At 36.0% G+C, this 19,453-nt stretch overlaps 1 protein-coding gene across 1 annotated transcript in view; it reads left to right on the top strand.

Moving 5' to 3' along the window:
* The window catches only part of ANKRD13C (ankyrin repeat domain 13C), a 101,606-nt gene that overhangs the window by 51,986 nt on the left and 30,167 nt on the right, over nucleotides 1–19,453 (top strand). Inside the window, exons 6-9 of the mRNA XM_055402288.2 lie at nucleotides 2,977–3,043; nucleotides 8,149–8,293; nucleotides 15,697–15,828; nucleotides 19,252–19,413. Coding sequence (XP_055258263.1) covers nucleotides 2,977–3,043; nucleotides 8,149–8,293; nucleotides 15,697–15,828; nucleotides 19,252–19,413 — 506 coding nt within the window. The remainder of the gene's footprint in view (nucleotides 1–2,976; nucleotides 3,044–8,148; nucleotides 8,294–15,696; nucleotides 15,829–19,251; nucleotides 19,414–19,453) is intronic.

Below are 19,453 nucleotides of genomic sequence, written 5' to 3'. Positions count from 1 at the left end.
AAAAATTATTTTTTAAAAAATGTATTGCTTCTCTGAGAACTTGACTTTGACGCAAGAAAGTTAGCACATCTGGTTCATTGTTGATAAAGGTTTTTACTGATTTCATGTTACCTTATTAGCACCTGATGGTTGGATATCGTCTGTCATTCTAAAAACTAAACTCATTGGCTAGATTTAGTTTAGATGCTTTGGATTAAAAAACATTGGACAATCTCTGATACAAGATTTGCTTATCAAACTTTTTTCTAGAGTTTAGGCATGCTTCCTCCCTTGTGAAAGCCCCTGATATAAAAAAAAAGAAAAAGAAAAAGACAACCCAGAAATAAGGGCAAGTTAAATATTGAGATCCAGGGCTAAGTTTAGTTTAGTGGTAGTGGAGCACAAAAACTCTACTCTTTCTCCTTCAGTATTTGGCTAAAAATAGCCTCAGACTTGGTTAATAGCAAGTCTGAAGGCAACTAAATTATTCCAGAGTGAGTTTTTAGGTATAGAAAAGCCTGAAAAAAAGTACTGGCTCCTGTTTGGCATGGAAAATCACATACTTTTCCTGAGCTTCGGTTTTTTCATTTTAAAAGTGGGAGTAAGAATAAACACCCCACCTATTTTCAAGTCTTTGTTCTGGTGTAGATGAAACGAAATCATGTTTTTGAAGGAAGCACTTTAGGTGATGTGAAGTGTTAAATAATTTACAGTATTATAATCACTGCAAACTTAACATTATGTGTATGGCATGTTTCGAAAAACTAATAGATTTTTTTTCTTTATCTCATAATCTACAGAATATCTGTCCTGTTTTTAGGACTTTTTTTTTTTTTTTGCATATTATAGATGGAAAACATCAGCCCTAGACTCTTCTTAAAATCAGGGAATAAGTGATAGCAAAGCCAGAATGAAAGCTTAGAGATTATTTATTTTTCAGTTCAGTGGATTATACTGCCTTTGGAGTACTGTGTTAGACTCTCAGATGAAGTTGAAATAACTTAAGATATAGAGAGCCTAATTGTTCAATTTACATGGGGGAAGAAAAAGTCATCACAAAATTGGGAAAATTCTAATTGCTTTATTTTTGGAATGCATTGAAATCTTTTTTTCTCTATGATATACCTTCTTTTTTTTTTTAACTTTTGCTTTTCAATCTTCAAATTCTTTTTTTTCTCTACATTCCCCCTTTCTTCCTTTTCTGATAAGTGGATATTGGTTTGTGATTCTAAATTTTGCTTTTGTAGTTTAGCATACTACTTTAAAAGATGTAATAAATTTAAATTAAGTTAGAGTGCTGGCTTCTTACAATCATCTTTTTCTTACTATAGCAAATATTTAAGAACAGGAAAAAGTAGATCTCAATTAATAAGAAAGAGGTGCTTTTATCATTTATACAGATTTATGCCATTATTCGGAGAAGGCAATGGCAAGCCACTCCAGTACTCTTGCCTGGAAAATCCCATGGATGGAGGAGCCTGGTGGGCTGCAGTCCATGGGGTCGCTAGGGGTCGGACATGACTGAGCGACCTCACTTTCACTTTTCACTTTCACACATTGGAGAAGGAAATGGCAACCCACTCCAGTGTTCTTGCCTGGAGAATCCCAGGGACAGGGGAGCCTGGTGGGCTTCCGTCTGTGGGGTCACACAGAGTCGGACACGACTGAAGTGACTTAGCAGCAGCAGCAGCAGCAGCATGCCATTATTGGAGAAGGAAATGGCAACCCACTCTATTATTCCTACCTGTAGAATCCCATGGACCGAGAAGCCTGTCAGGCTACAGTCCATGGGGTTGTAAAGAATTGGACATGACTGAAGCGACTTAGCATGCACATGCGTATGCTGTTATTACTCTTCTTAACTTCTGTTGTTTCATATCAGGAAGAATTTGATTGGAAAATGATATCTTATGTTCTTTGACCAGGGTAACTTTTAGTTGATACTCCCTCTGGGCTGTAAACTTCTCTCATTTTCATAAAATAAAAAGTCTAGAAAACTATCTTTAATGGTGTAATCATTTAGATTGAATAACCTCTAAAGAATTAAAAAACTTTTAATTAGAAAATATTCAAAAATTTAGAAAACTTATGAAAAAGTTAACTAAAAACCTAGCCTTCAGTTTTCTCCAGGGTCTTTCTTTCTAATCAGGTTGCTTTTTATCACCCATTTTTAAAACACTTGAGTTTTATAAAATATACATGTAATATGTCTTATACAGATAAACACACACACATACATACACCTGTACATGTGATGAGATCTTTAATTTCAAGAATTTTGAGTTTCACATTCTTTTCTTTTTTTGGTATATGGTATTTTAATTATATAGCCTGTTATGTAGATTTATTTATCCATAGAATAACTCATCTTTCCTGAAAGTATAGCAAATAATGAATAATAAAAAACTATAAGAATATAGCTTTTGATATGAATGTGAGCAACACTGGAATGTAGAAATGTGTAAGTCAGTAGTATGATTGCATTTTAAGAATTTTAAAACTAATGTATATTGAGCTTATTGAGTAATCAATATATTTAGGATTCAAACTCAAATTCAACTAGCTCTAAAAGTGTATTTTTCTATTACACATATTACTTTATTGGTATTTTATGCAGTTATATATAAAGAATTAGATAGGATCCAGGTTTATCTGGTTACCCCTTCAGGAGGGTTTAGTTACCAAAAGGCCTTGTTTTCTCACTAACAGTAGCATCCTGCAATATGTACCGAGAATGGCACTGCATCGGTTCTGCTACTCTTTTTTGTATTTGGTGGTGGGTGGTGCTGATGGTAATTACATTTAAATAGTAGATATTTGAAGTTGCTCAAAATTGCTTTGTGTATTATTTTTCAGTGGAAAATACTATTTTAAAGGAAATTATGACAATTTTGATAAAATAGTAAAATGTTATACTACTGCTCTTCTAATTAAAAAATTTATAATGTCTCAGAACTTTAGGTGGTTATTTTTCACCTTTTCTTTTTACAAATACAGTGCCTTTACTTTCCCGAATTCTGCCTTCTGATGCATGTAAAATATACAAGCAAGGTATCAATATCAGGTAAGGTGATTTGATTTTTCTCTGAGTAACAGATAACTGAGATTTAGAGGAAGCTTTTCTTCTATAGTAAAAGCTTATACATGGATGTAGTATTTTATAACTTAAACATGTCGTAATATATTCACAATGTTTTACCTCTTTTGAGGTACTAGAGATAAGAAACCAAAGGCATAAAATCTTGACTAAAACAAAGGTATTATTGTTAAACTACAGACTGTCTAGAAGGCAAGTAGAATGAAGATCATGATACAATACCAAGAAGATTTAAGATGGTCGTGTCCCTCTTCCTAGCTTTTTAGGGAATAAGGAACACATAAGGAGGACCCAACTCTTGTCCTTTTTTACTGCATCCCTTTCCTACTGTTCCCTCCCCTCTCTACCCACCCATGCTTCTAGCCATTCATCTATCCATTCTAGTGAATATTTTTTAAGGCTAATTTTAATTTTCTTCTGTTTTCTTTTTAATTAAGATTGATATTTGGATCTCATGGAGAACCTATTTATTTTACTCATATCAGAATTTTATCATTATTTCTTTATCTTTTTATTAATATAGGTATATTTATAAATAATCACTTCTTTGGCACTCAGCCTTCTTTATGGTCCAGCTCTCACGTCTGTCATGACTACTAGAAAAACCATAGCTTTGAGTAGCTGGACCTATGTTAGCAAAGTGATATCTCTGCTTTTTAATACAGTAAGTTTGCCATAGCTTTCCTCCAAGGAACAAATGTCATGTTGAGAGTCCCTTGAATAGCAAGGAGATCAAACTAGTCAACCCTAAAGGAAATCAGCTGTGAACATTCATTGGAGGGACTGATGCTGAAGTTGAAGCTCTAGTACTTTGTCACCTGATGCAAAGAGCCGAGTCATTGGAAAAGACCTTCATGCTCAGAAAGATTGAAGGCAAAAGGAGAAGTGGGTGGCAGAGGATGAGGTGGTTAGTTAGTATCACTGATGGAATGGACATGAATTGGAGTAAATTCTGGGAGATAGTGGAGGACAGATGTGTCTGGTGTGCTGCAGTCCATGGTGTTGCAAGTGTTGGACACGACTTAGCATTGAACAACAAATTATATAAATGATACCTATTTAAGCTATTTAGAATGCTAGTGAATATGCCAACTTTTTTTTTTAACTGACCATGCTGTGCAGCTTGTGGGGTTTTAGTTCCCCAACCAGGGATCAAACTTGGGCTCTGAGCAGTAAGAGTTCAGAGTCCTTACCACTAGATTGCCAGGAAATGTCCCTATTTTAATGTATTTATATTAGTATATTTACATATATATACATGTAATTTTATATGCCTATGTTTATAAAAATTCACAATATTGAGTATGTAGAGGTCTTGAACTAGAGATGTCTTAAAAAGTTATATTAAACTCTTCATTTTATAGATTAGAAAGTTGAGAAAGGTGATTTTCATGAGCATATTGCAAATTAATGGCTGAGCCAGGACCTCTCTGACTTACTGTCTTCTTATCATGTCACAAGACAGGAATTTAAAGAAAATCAACTGTTTATGAGATTAATTATTAAGTATGATGAACTATAATGAAGAGAAACCTTTAGTTAGAAGTACGTTCTAGCATAATTATTCTCAAGCAAAATTCTATTGGTTAAGGTAGAGTTTTCTGTGTTTTTGTTTTTTAAAAATAACCTCAGATTGCTCATCGTGAAAGTTCTTATGCACATTAAATTCATGATTATTACAGAAACTTGGAAAACACAGTAAAGTATGGGTGAAAAAGTATGAAAGGATTTATTAATGATGCAGATTTAATTCAGTAGCCTATTTTTAGCAATATATTATGGATTTCAAAAAATTATTCATCAGTTAAAAAATTTTTAATGTAGGTACTTGCCAAAGTTAGTAGATAACTTGTGAGAATGGTATTGTCTTCCGTGTGCTGCATTAAAGGTTAGTTTTAGTTCTGTTTGATTCTTAAATTTAGGAGAAAAGAAGCTTCTTTCTTTTAAAAAATTATTTCACATTTATATATACCTTTTAAAAGTAAATGACATGATACATATTACATAATAAATATAGATGATAGAAAAAAACCCCACAAAATGGCTAAGATAGACATATGAGAATAAGAGCCTGATAGAATAATTGTGTCAAAGAATGTAGCTTAAGGGAAGCTATTGTAATTTAGTAAGACGTTGAAACCTGGGACTTAAACTAGCAGGAAAACTCTTTACTAAGGTTGAAGGAGTGATAGGTTCAAAATGCTGGTTATCAAAGTTAACTAGAGTAATGGAGAAGCTGCACTTTAGAATGTATGGTAAAGGTTTTTTGCATAGATGAAGAATTAAAAGAAAAACAAGTTTGTTAACATTAAATAAAAACTTTCACATTTAAATATCATGAGATAATTAGTTCTTTTAAACATCACTTCAAATGACTTTTACTTGTATCTCATGATAGCAATGTGATTATTTAAAGTATCTTCTTTGGGAATTCCCTGGCAGTCAAGTAGTTAGGACTCCATGCTTTCACTACCAAGAACACAGATTCCATCTCTGGTTGGGGAACTAAGATCCTGCAAGCTGTGTGGACAAAAAACAACACAGTATCTTCTTTGGTGTCTAGGAGAAGTTAATATTTTAGTAGAAATAGTAATATGAACAACTTTATTGTTGAGAATACTAATAGATATTTTCACTATTAATAATTTTGAGGTAATATATAACCATTGACCTAAATAATCTTTGCAAACTGTCTCCTTTGAGCTCTTCCTATCTCAAGGGTAGGCCCTATTTTCACTTACTTGGGTATTTATCAAGTTTTTATCTGTAAAAGAACATTTTCTATTTGAACCTTTGAATTTGTATAAAGAACTTTGTGTCCTTCATGGTGAATTACATGGTAAAAATTAAAAGTATTTAGGCTCATTAAGCTGAAAGCCAAGGACTAGTTAATACATTAAAATATCACCATGATAAATTATATCATTATGAGGCATGTTTGATACAGTTTACTATGTCATCTAATATGTCTAATATCTTAAGTTGTGTTAGATAGTCTTTCAGTTGCAAATTATGAAAACACATATAAAATAAAAATTTACAATGACAGATTTTAGGTGTGGCTAGATTTAAGGGCTCAAATGTCGCCAATGTCAGTCTGTCTTTGTCTCTCTGTGCATCTCTTCTCTCATCCCCACCCCTTACAGCCCACTACTATTCTCACCCAGGATGGGCAAGAAGGGAGTGGAGGCAAAAGACTATTCTGGCCCATGTCTTCTTTTTTTGAGGGGTATAGAGTTCCCTGGTAGCTGAAGCGTGGAGTCCAAATAGGCCACTCATATAAAATGATCTGTCCCCTTTTTGAGACTTCATTAGCCCACATCTTATAGAGGTAGGAGATAAGCACCTTTTATTGGCATAATTTTCTCTTGTGCCACATGTACAAGCAATCACAGAATATGTTTAGTTGTACAAGCACCAGTAGTGCAGTAGCAGGCCACTGAAAGTGGACCAGGAGCAAGAATTCAACTATAAAGCAGCAAGTCGAGTTCACTCCTACAGGAGTTGGTGCCTTGCTATTTTTTTAGGACTTCTTATTTGACTTTGAGGGGTGTATATATTTTACATGGCTCAGAAAAGAGCTTCTTATACATAGGTTAATCATACTTCCCTGTTTATCTCTGTTGTCCTAGTAAAATTAATAGTGTCACCTTCACTTTTAAAAGTTACTAGTTTGGGTGTTAAATTATATGTAACTTTGGTTACTCTTTTGATGCAGCATGTGAAATATGTTCCATTTTTCAGATTTTCCTATAAAGGGAAACTAGTCATGCCCACTCATTTGCCTTGTCTGTGGTGAGAACGGAAAATCCTACAAAGTAATGAGTTCTTATATTGTGTTAGAAACTCAGTAGCCAGGGTGGACTTCTCACAAAGACTTAAAGAAATTTTCTTTTGGGTGTGATAAGTATTTCTTAACAGCTGTGTGAGCCTGTTTCATAACTTAAGGACTGTGTTTTGAGCAGCCAGTCAGAGAGGTCCTGATAAAGTGATCTGGAGACTACAAAGCCTTGGGCAATATTGAAGCACATCAGGGTACTTCTAAAGTTTTCCACTCCATTATTCTCTCTAATTTCACCAAATAGTGATTTATAGAATTTATTTGAGACCAACCCATTGGGTTGACCATGTCAGGTCTTGGTTACAATGAACACAACAAACATACAGGTGTTTGAATACATGAATATTTGCCATAATGTTTCAGGCTGTGGAGATGTTAGAAAAGAAAATGTTGGGAAAGAGAATGCTAATCTGAATCTGAGAAATTAAGCAAAAAGGCCAAGAATTTGGAGTAAATGAAATGGTTTATTGAGTTGAAGGATGAAGCAAGGTTTAGTACTGTATGATTAAGCATCAGCTTCGATGCAGCTCACAAGGACAAGACTGGACACACAATCCTTAATCTAAGAATGTGGTCTGTCCATTGCTATACTCTTCATAGGTACAGCAGACCTTTGAACAACACTGGTTTGAACTACTTGGGCCTTCTTATACACAGATCTTTTTTCAATAAATATATATTATAGTACTACATGATCCAGGGTTGGTTGAATCTGAGAGTGTGGAAATGTACATATGGAGGGCCAGCTGTAAAGTTATATATGGAGGGGATAGGAGTCAGTGCTCCAGACCCCTATGGTCAAGGGTCAGCTGTACTCTGCTGAGCTAGCAACTTTGTCTTAAAGGGATCAAAAAATGTTCGATGGGTTTGCTTTCCCTTTCTGCCCTTCTTCCTTGAGGTAAATTTTATAGAGTAGCTATGGTAAGGGAAATAGAATAGGGTACAGGTAGACAAATGCAGCAGCAATGGGAAAACAACTTTTCTCCTGCTGGATTAATGAAGTTATATATTCAGGAAAATGAAATATAGGTAAAATTGAATATATATTTAAATATTATTTTAGTGTTTTTTAATGAGATATTTTAAATTTAGCTCTTATCTATAAGTTTGGCTTTGAAATATGGTATTAGCCTCTTGGTTTGACTTTAGAAGGAACAAAGCTTGTTTCATTAATATGGAGTTTTATTGAAATTTTATTTGTCAGAATTTCTCATCTATCCATCTTTCACAGGCTTGACACTACTCTCATAGACTTTACTGACATGAAGTGCCAACGAGGGGATTTAAGCTTCATTTTCAATGGGGATGCGGCACCCTCTGAATCTTTTGTAGTATTAGACAATGAACAAAAAGTTTATCAGCGAATACACCATGAGGTGAGCATGTTGAGCAAATTCCTGTAAATGATTTTAAAAAAAAGTCTGTGTATGCAGCCAAGCCTCAGTGTAATTGTTTTGAAAGGCATAAGACATAATTGAGATGGTTTATTCCTAAGGTTTCCATTTTCTTACCTCTAGTTTTTTGCTTATTTTTTAAATTTTATCATCTGTTCTTTATCCTGACTAAACTATTGCGTCTGTTTGCTCATAATTCACTGATAATCTCCTGGTTAAGTAAATTCTAACTTCTTGCAGTTCTCATTTACTGAATCTGTCCCTACTTTATTTTCGGGTTGTGAACCATCTCTGTCTCTTTAATATGGGCACGTCTTTTAGTTCTTTGTCTCTTCCCTTTTACTTTGCCTAATTATTTGGCTACCTTTCTTTTCTCTTTCTTTTCACTCTTAAAGTGTAAAATTATATTCCTTTTAAACACCATATCTCCGTACTGGTTTTGCCTCTACAACCACCTTTGAAAAACCATGTGAACCATTATCTTGATCCATTGTTCCCTGAAAGCTCCTTTCCCTGCCATAAACCAAAGAAACAGCTTTTATAGTATCTATATATATCATTGATAGCCCTACAGATGTTCTTAGATCAACATTTTGTTTTATCACTGTTGCTTTTATTTTGTTTTTATTTTTATTTTATGCAGGCACACATAGTTGATAACAGAGCAAGATTCTTAAACAGCATATTGATATGATCAAAAAGTAATTTAAGTGAATTAATTTTACATAGTTCTTTGACTTTTCCTCCTTCCCTATCTTCCTTCCTTAAACATTTATCAAGGACCTAATAAAATGCATCTAGACATTGCTAGGTGCTGTGTATGGGAGAAGGAAATGGCAACCCACTCCAGTATTCTTGCCTGGAGAATCCCAGGGACAGAGGAGCCTGGTGGGCTGCCGTCTATGGGGTCACGCAGAGTTGGACATGACTGAAGCAACTTAGCAGCAGCAGCAGTAGCAGTTGCTATGTATAGTGGCATTGTATTAATAGTATACAATTTGTCCCTTGGTATCTGTCGGGGAATGATTCTAGGAACCTTGAGGTTACCAAAATTCACAGACACACAAGTAAATACATGTAAGCACTATGTAAATGCCTTGTAAATAGTTGACTGGACTTCGTGGCAAGTTTAAATTTTGGTTTTTGGAAATTTCTGGAATCTTTTCCCAAAATATTTTTCATCCTTGGTTGGTTGTGTCTGTAGATGTGGAACCTGCAAATATGGAGGGCCAACTGTATATCAATTACTATCATATATGAATGCAGAGTTGCAAAATATAGCAAGGAGAGAAGAACGCCTTTCTAACGGATCATTGTAAAGAAATAGAGGAAAACAATAGGATGGGAAAGACTAGAGATTTCTTCAAGAAAATGAGAGAAACTAAGGGAACATTTAATGCAGAGATGTGTACAATAAAGAACAGAAATGGTATGGACCTAACAGAAGCAGAAGATATTAAGAAGAGGTGGCAGGAATACACAGAGGAACTATACAAAAAAGAACTTCATGACCCAGATAAAATCCACAATGGTATGATCACTCAGCTAGAGCTAGACATCCTGGAGTGCAAAGTTGAGTGGGTATTAAGTTGCATCACTATGAACAAAGCTAGTGGAGGTGATGGAATTGCAGTTGAGCTATTTTGAATCCTAAAAGATGATGCTGTCAAAGTGCTGCACTCAACATGCCAGCAAATCTGGAAAACTCAGCAGTGATCACAGGACTGGAAAAGGTCAGTTTTCATTCCAATCCCAAAGAGTATGTCAAGGCTGTATATTGTCACCCTGCTTATTTAACTTATATGCAGAGTACATCATGCACAGTGCTGGGCTGGATGAAGCACAAGCTGGAATCAAGATTGCCAGGAGAAATATGAATAACCTCAGATATGCAGATGACCACCCTTATGGCAGAAAGCACAGAGGAACTAAAGAGCCTCTTGATGGAAGAGGAGAGTGAAAAGGCTGCCTCAAAGCTCGACATTCAGAAAACTAAGATCGTGGTATCTGGTCCTGTCACTTCATGGCAAATAGATGGGGAAACAATAGAAACACTGGCTGACTATTTTCTTGGGTTCCAAAATCACTGCAGATGGTGATTGCAGCCATGAGATTAAAAGACACTTATTCCTTGGAAGGAAAGTTATGACCAACCTAGACTAGACAGCATATTAAAACGCAGAGACATTACTTTGTCAACAAAGGTCCGTCTAGTCAATGCTATGGCTTTTCCAGTAGTCATATATGGATGTGAGAGTTGGACTGTGAAGAAAGCTGAGCGCCGAAGAATTGATGCTTTTGAACTGTGGTGTTGGAGAAGACTCTTGAGAGTCCCTTGGACTGCAAGGAGATGCAGCCAGTCCATCCTAAAGGAGACCAGTCCTGGGTGTTCATTGGAAGGACTGATGCTGAAGCTCTAATACTTTGGCTACCTGATGAGAAGAGCTGACTCATTTGAAAAGACCCTGATGCTGGGAAGGATTGAGGGCAGGAGGAGAAGGGGACGACAGAAGATGAGATGGTTGGATGGTATCACTGACTCAATGGACATGAGCTTGGATAAATTCTGGGAGTTGGTGATGGACAGGGAGGCCTGGCATGCTGTGATCATGGGGTCGCAAAGAGTTGGACACGACTGAGTGACTGAACTGAACTGAACTGAAATATTTTGAATCCTCACCAGCAAACAAATTATGACTCGCTGAAGGTTCAGATGATGGCTAGCATTTTTTAGCAATAACGTGTATTGATATGTTTAAATTAAGGTATGTACCTGCTTTTTAAGCATGATGGTATTGCACACTGCACCGACTATAGAATAGTGTACATGATAGTGGTGTCACTGATACATTGGAGCATTTGAAAAGAAAGTAGGGTTTGGGGTATTAGATGATGTTCATAATGAATCCATTGCTGATATCAGTGCACTTGTTTCAACCTTCTCTTTATATAGACATCTCTGAAGTGTTTTCTATTACTAGTAATTCAGTTCTTAAAATTTCCTTTCTTTGTGATTTGACTTTGGCCAATAGATATTCTTTTCCCATGTTTCTGTCTTAGTCTCTTTTGCCTCTTCCTTTTTCTCTGCTTCAGTTCAGTTCAGTCACTTAGTTCTGTCCAATTCTTTGTGACCCCATGAACTGCAGCATGCCAGGCCTCCCTGTCCATCACCAACTCCCGGAGCCTACACAGACTCATGTCCATTGAGTCGGTGATGCCATCCAACCATCTCATCCCCTGTCGTCCCCTTCTCCTCCTGCCTTCAGTCTTTCCCAGCATCAGGGTCTTTTCAAATGAGTCAGCTCTTCGCATCAGGTGGCCAAAATATTGGAGTTTCAGCTTCAACATCAGTCCTTCCAGTGAACACCCAGGACTGATCTCCTTTAGGATGGACTGGTTGGATCTCCTTGCAGTCCAAGGGACTCTCAAGAGTCTTCTTCAACACCACAGTTCAAAACCATCAATTCTTCGGTGCTCAGCTTTCTTTGTAGTCCAACTCTCACATCCATACATGACTACTGGAAAAACCATAGCCTTGACTAGATGGACCTTTGTTGACAAAGTAATGTCTCTGCTTTTTAATATGCTCTCTCGGTTGGTCATGACTTTCCTTCCAAGGAGTAAGCGTCTTTTAATTTCATGGCTGCAGTCACCATCTGCAGTGATTTTTGGAGCCCCCCAAAATAAAGTCAGCCACTGTTTCTACTGTTTCCCCATCTATTTGCCATGAAGTGATGAAACCGGATGCCATGATCTTAGTTTTCTGAATGTTGAGCTTTAAGCTAACTTTTTCACTTTTCTCTTTCACTTTCATCAAGAGGCTCTTTCTCTGCTTACTTCTTGAATATTGATAGGCCCTTGATGTTGTTCTCATTTTTACAAATTGCCAGAATATCCCCGCAGCTTTCACTACCTCTTATTAGTTGATAATTCATGAGTATTTATTTGTAACTCAGATCTTCTGAGTGGGGAGCTGTTTAAATGCTTAATGGGTATCATATGTGTCTCTTAAGTACCTCAAAATTCAGTTTGTTGAAGACCTAACTCACTATTTACGCTCCAGGTGCCTGTTCTCCCATTTTCTTTCTTTTGGTGATTAACATCATTTTCTGTTCAGTGAGAAAGCTTGGAGTTTTTTGGACATCTTGTACTCTCAGGTTTCCTAATAGAGAAAATGTGTGGTTGTTATTGTCTCCCTAATGCCTTATGGGTGTATGCATGCTAAATTGATTCAGTCTCCTCCGACTCTGCAACCCCATGGACAGCAGCCCACCAGGCTCCTCTGTCCACAGGATTCTCCAGGCAATAATACTGGAGTGGGTTGCCGTTTCCCTCTCCAAATGCCTTATAATTATCCCTTTTTTTATTGATGCTGTTATTGCCATAATTTGGATACTCACTATGTCAGCTGGACTGTCACAAATGTCTCATAAATGATCTTCCTGGCCCCCTTCTTGTCTGCTTCTAAATTATCTCACATATTGGAAATAGGTTGAACATTGAAAACAAATTCATGAAACTTCTCTTCCTTAAAGACACTTTAAAAGTTCCCTATTGCCAAGAAGAATAAAATCCAAATTCCTCCTCATGGCACGGTTCCTTCATGACGTGGCTTTTGCTGACTTTTCCCATGTTTGCCTTACGTTGTTATCATAGCTACCCTCATGCTGACCTCTCTGCAGTTTTTTCCGGGCTATCTGGTGTTTCATTCCTTGGTGCATGTTGTTTCCACTTCCAGGAATACACTTACACACTCACCCTGTGGGATCCCTATTTAGTGTTGTTACTTCCTCCCTTCTTGGGTGACCATTCTTTTCTTGCTGCTCCACTAAATCTGGTGCTGTAGAGCTTCTAGTGCTATTTCTTTTTTTTTTTAAATCTATATGGCATTTTTCTTTCTTGGGGGGCTAAGCTCCTCAAAGGTATGGGCTTCTTGTAGTTGTGTTCTCTGGTACTTAATACAGCACCAGTGCATTCTAAGCCAGAGTTTGCCAAACTCTTCCTGTAAGGGAGAGAGTCAATATTTTAGATATTTAAATATATTTGTGGGGTCATAAGGTCTCTGTCATAGCTACTCACCTCTGCTGTTATGAACGTAAAAGTCACCTTAGACAATATATAAGTGAATGAGTATGGCTGTGTTCTAATAAAAATTTTACTTATAAAAACAGGTGGTGCACTAGATTTGACTGCCGTTCATATTCTGCTGACCCTTATTCTAGACTCTCAGAAATATACTAAATAATTTGAATTCTTGTGTCTTAAATAACAGTAGGATAGCTAATAAGGCAATAGATGAGTTAGAAAGATGATACTAAAAGAGAAACCAGAGATTAAGGCTAGTGGTGTAAATATTAGCTGATGTATTTAGGGTATATGCGTGTGTATTTTGTGTCTGAAAGAATATAGAAAACCTAGTGAGCAGTAATTCTCAAGGCAGGGAATACTTGATTTTTTGTCAATATGTATATATAAGTAATAACTGTTCATTAAATGTTCGCTGAATGAATGTAAGTAATAACAGGTCATTTTCTATGATAGGGTTAGGAGATAGTCAGTGTATAATTTATAGAAGAGTTCAAATGTTTTTTGCGGGCTTCCCTCGTGGCTCACTGCTAAAGAATCCGCCTGCCAGTGCAAGAGAGAGACATGGGTGTGATCCTTGGTCCAGGAAGATCCCACATGTCAAGAAGCAACTACGCCTGTGTGCCACAACTATTGAGCCTGCACTCTGGAGCCTGTGTTCTGCAACACGAGAAGCCACTGCAGTGAGAACACTGTGCGCCAGAACTAGGGAGTAGCCCCCACTCACCTAAGGTAGAGAAAAGCCCATGCAGCAGCAAAGACCCAGCACAGCCAAAAATAAATCCATAAGTAAAATTATATAAAAAAAAGTTCATTTGAAATGGGATGTTTGAAACTTAAGGCAAATTTCTTCATAGGTAGTATTATTTATAGTGTTGTTCCCAAGCTAATACATAAAATCCTAATTTATAACATATTTGCATCATGAGGATTAATAGTTCTATACAATCTATGCCAGCCAAAATTTTGCAGTTGTGTTCAGAATTACTTTGGGTTACCAGGAATACAGTTTCATCTGTTACAGGCTTAACATTAATGTCAAGATTTTCCATTCCTCACTTGCAAGGGTGAAGGAAATCTGGGTGAAAGTTTGGTGAAGAATAGAAAATGGGCCTTTTTGGAATCTAGACATCAGGAAGTATGGAAAATCGAGCCTCTAGTTATTGTAAACCCTGTGGATGGTTCTCACTCTCCACTAAGGCTCTGGGTTCTTCCTTTTTTCTCCTTATCTCGTTCCGATTCTGTGGTCCTAAGTATCAGGGAAACTCTCTTAGCCTATTAAGAGAATAGAACTTCATTTATTACCTACTCAGTTACTCTTCTGTACTTGGTCATTTAGTTATGTTTCTGTACATGAAATAAGCGCAAAGCTTTCTTTTTTAAAAAATAATTATTGATCAATTATTATATGCCAGCACTGGGGAATATGTTGAAGCAAGGCTGCTAATTGAGTTTGGAAACCATGGGATGATATTTATGGATTCCTTTTCTTTCTTTGATGAGTATAGAGAAGATCCTATACTCCTTTCCTTTCTTTCCTTTCTTCTCTTCCCTTCCCTCCATCCTCTTAAAACTATTGGGAAAGAAAGTCTACTTTCCTTTCTTTCCTTCCTTCTCTTCCCTTCCTTCTTTCCACTTAAAACTACTGGGAAAGAAGGGTTCAAATGATAGCAGTGGGTCTTCAGGTTAAAAAAACTAAAGTAAGATTCATCTGTATTTAAAGAAAACAAAACCTTTGTATAGGCATTTTGTCTCAGACTTGTCTACTTAATTCTTAAATCTTCTGTAATTAGTAATCTGTATTTATGTAATGGGTAATCTAGTATTATTTCCATTATATATTTCTGTGATGGGGTAAACTATTATTATTTTCATTACAAAGTACATTTTTCATGTGTCCTGTATTTTTAGATTCATAATTAGTTATAATTCTAACTTATTTAGATGAAAGGGAAAGTCAGTCATGTCTGACTCTTTGCAACCCCATGGACTATCCAGTCCATGGAATTCTCTAGGCCAAAATACTGGAGTGGGTAGCCTTTCCCTTCTACAGGGGATCTTCCCAACCCAGGGACTGAACCCAGGCCTCCCACATTGCATGTGGATTGTTTACCAGCTGAGCCACAAGGGAAGCCCAACTTATTTAGATATATGAAGTTTAAACTTCTGTAATTGTTTTTAGAATCGGTCCTTTTTGCTTTTTGAAATGTGTAACATTTTAATTGTTGATATTTTCATTTGTGGCACTAATAACCTTTAAAAACTTAGTTTCTTTTATCTGCCTTTTGCCTCTACCTCAGGAATCAGAGATGGAAACAGAAGAAGAGGTTGACATTTTAATGAGTAGTGATATTTACTCTGCAACCTTATCAACCAAATCAATTTCTTTCACGCGTGCCCAAACTGGATGGCTTTTTCGGGAAGATAAAACAGTATGTGCAAATTGAGATTTTTACACTTTAAAAACTGTTCAGTATTTCATATTGCCAAAATAATGTGATGGAAATGCGTGTAGAACAAGTAGCTTAATTGTCAAGTCATGTGTTCTTTTCTCCTTGAATCCAAATAGGGAATTAAAATGGTTGGTTACAGAGTTGGAAGATCATTTTACAGAAACCAGGAGAGAAAACTTAGTTCATTTGAATTTTATGCTGAAAAATATTCTTGTTGTCAGTTGCCTTGTTAAATAGGAAACAATGTCTTCACATTGTTCTGTTATATTTTTAATGCTTTAATTTTAAGAAGACCATAAAGAAGCTGCATTGTTAAATTCATTTCCCTGGACCTTTTTTCTGCTTTTCAACTTTAAAACTATTTTACTTACCCATTATCTATTCCTGAGTATTCCATATATTTGACTAAAGCTAAATAAGCTTACATTTCTACAGTACTTGTTAAATTAAATCTCAGTGGAGGTTTCTCCATTAGTAAATTGTAAATTCTTTCCATAATTCTTATTTCATCTGCTCAAAATATACTCACACAGTTTTTAGTTGGATGTATGCAGAAGCATTTTATAAAATTTTAGAGAAAAAATAACATTGGGTAAGGGCCAAGATTTTATGAATTTATCTTTTATTACACACAACAGAAATATATCCTTATTAGAAAGACAAAAGTAAATTAGTCAGGGTTCTCTGAGAAACAAAATCAATAGGAGATCTATATCTGCATATATGTATATATCTGTGTATATATACACACACACACACACACACACACGTATAGACAGAAGGAGAGAAGGGTGAGGAAGAGGTTGATTTACTTTAAGGAGTTAGCGTGTGTGACTGTAGGACCTGGTAAGTGAGATTTGTAGTGCAGTCTAGCAGGCTGAAAATTCAGAAAAGAGTTGTATGGTTTTGAGTCTGAAATCTATAGATCAGAATCTCAGGCAAGGTTTCTGTGTTGCAATCTTGAGGCAGAATTGCTTTTCCTTTGGAAAACCTTAGTGTTTGCTCTTCAGGCCTGCATTTGATTGGAAACAGCCTTCTCACATTATGAGGGTAATCTGCTTTACTCCAAGTCTACAGATTTAAATTTCAACTAATCTAAAAATTGCCATCTTGGAATTCCTCAGCAGTCCAGTAATTAGGACATGTTTTCACTACCATGGCCTGGGTTCAGTCCCTTCTTGGAGAAATGAGATCCTGCAGGCTGTGTGGCGCACCCCCCCAACACCCAATGTTGGCTTCGTAGCAACATCTCGACTGGTGTTTGTTTGAACAGTTGAGCATCATAGTCTAGCCAAATTGACATAAAATTAACTACCACACAATCTTACATATAAAGCTGAAAAATCCCCCTTGTCTACAGCTTATAGTCCCAGAGTCTTTTGCAGAAGATTATCCAGCTGTATATCTTCCTGACTTTTTTTATACTTTATGTACATTGTTGTTCAGTTGCTCAGTCGTGTCCAACTCATTGTACATTGATATATATCTATAATAATCAATATATCTCAAAGTATATTGATATCAGTTCAGTTCAGTTCAGTCGCTCAGTTGTGTCCGACTCTTTGTGACCCCATGAATCACAGCACGCCAGGCCTCCCTGTCCATCACCAACTCCCGGAGTTCACTCAAACTCATGTCCATCGAGTCGGTGATGCCATCCAGCCATCTCAATCTCTGTCGTCCCCTTCTCCTCCTGCCCTCAATCCCTCCCAGCATCAGAGTCTTTTCCAGTGATATATCTACAATAATATTTAGTTATTGATACAAATATTTATTTTTTCATAAAGTGTCATTGCATTGTATCTGTTGTTTTGCAACTCGCCCACCCCCCGCCCAATTTTTAGTATGTCTTAGAAGTGTTTTCAGTAGTATTCCTTTATTCTTTTTAGCTACTGCATTGTATTCCATAGTATGGATATATTGTAATTTATTTACTCAGTCTCTTATTTTTGGATGTTTAGGTGGATACACATTTGTGTCCAGTTTTCTCCCAGTTAATGGTATTACATTTACCATCCTTTTATATCCCTTTGCATTGTCTTTTATAGCTAGCAAGAAATGGAATGGTTGTATTATGGGAAATATACATTTAAATATTTTTATTGATATGACTTGTTTTTTTATTTATTTTTAATAAATACTTTTTCATTATAAGATTTCAGAAATTGATCATTATCACCTGAATGTTTCCCAACCACAGAAAAATTCTCACTTTGAGATCTAGGTTCATCAATTTTCACCTCTAAGCCTATTTGGCAACAAGTAACATTATAGGATTTCCAGATGTGAGATCCTATACTGCAATCCATTTGTTGGCCTGAGTCTTATTTGTTTGTACTCTGTTCTTCTGGACAGCATTAGAAGGATCACTTCAAGAGAAGATAAAAATTGAAGCTGCTGTTCATCTAGTACTACTGCTAAGCAGCTCAAAGCTCTTGAAGAGTGTCTAGGTGATCTTCTTAAATCTTTGACAGGTAAGGAGGGAGTCAGTAATTGCTTATAGTTCCCATTTTGTAGGTAGAAACAGGTGCAGAATGCCTTTCTTTCGAATGGAAGCCACAAAGCAAGGTAGAAACAGAAGCCACTCTAAACAATTAGTTTTGGAATGCCAGAAAGCAGCAGCAAGAGAAATGGTTTGCATACAGGTAGAAATGGGAAGCCTCTTTTTATTAAGTTACTGATCATGTTGTTTGAGGTAAGGTATGTCAAACGCTGACCAACTGTGGGTCTGAACAAAGTGAAGGTAAATGTTGAAGGAGGACTCTTCTTGATGTCCTTTTATTCCATTTGAGTTCCCCATTCTCAATCCATAATATAAGTATAAATTGTACTAGTGAGCAAGACTGCTTGGTTGTTATCTTTTTGTTGAAAGAAGCAAGCAACTGTATCTTGGAAGCTTGGGCCTGCTAGAGAATATTGGAATGGGTAATTAATTTTAGTTGTACTGGAAGTTTTTATGTGACTTAGTTTATTTCTTTCTATTCTAGTTTTTATTTCTATCTATAAAATGGGAACATTAATTATCCCTGACCCCTCCTTATAACTCATGATATTTAACTATTAGCTAAATTAAGTTTTCTGTAGCTTTGTGCTACTTAGTAGATTCTAAGGAATACTATGTGCTGTTTTTAATTAGTCTTAATTCATTGGAGATTAACTACCTGCATTTTATGTGTTTAAAAATTTTCCTTTATAAATTTAAAATGTGTAATGTTATGTATTTTTTCGCTTAATAGAATGTATAAGATAATTTGATAATTTTAAATACCAAAGGAATATTTATTTTCATCTAAATGTTACATGTTTATGGAAAAACTGTATATTTTACTTTGAAACTTAAAAAAGAAATCTAAAGTCAACTTTATTTGTTTTATTATTTTGAAATATTTGATTTCATTTTAGGAAAGGGTAGGAAACTTTTTGGCCGACTTTTATCTGGTGAATGGACTTGTTTTAGAATCAAGAAAAAGAAGAGAACATCTCAGTGAAGAAGACATTCTTCGAAATAAGGCCATTATGGAGAGTTTGAGTAAAGGTGGAAACATAATGGAACAGAATTTTGAGGTATAATTTTACTTTTCTTAATATATAATGTTCTAAGGGA

Source organism: Moschus berezovskii, chromosome 4 (assembly GCF_049115385.1).
Source record: "Moschus berezovskii isolate FMDL1 chromosome 4, NW_MosBer_1.0, whole genome shotgun sequence".
Lineage (NCBI taxonomy): Eukaryota > Metazoa > Chordata > Mammalia > Artiodactyla > Moschidae > Moschus > Moschus berezovskii.
Note: the sequence above shows the minus strand (reverse complement) of the source record. Positions and strands in the feature narration are given on the sequence as shown.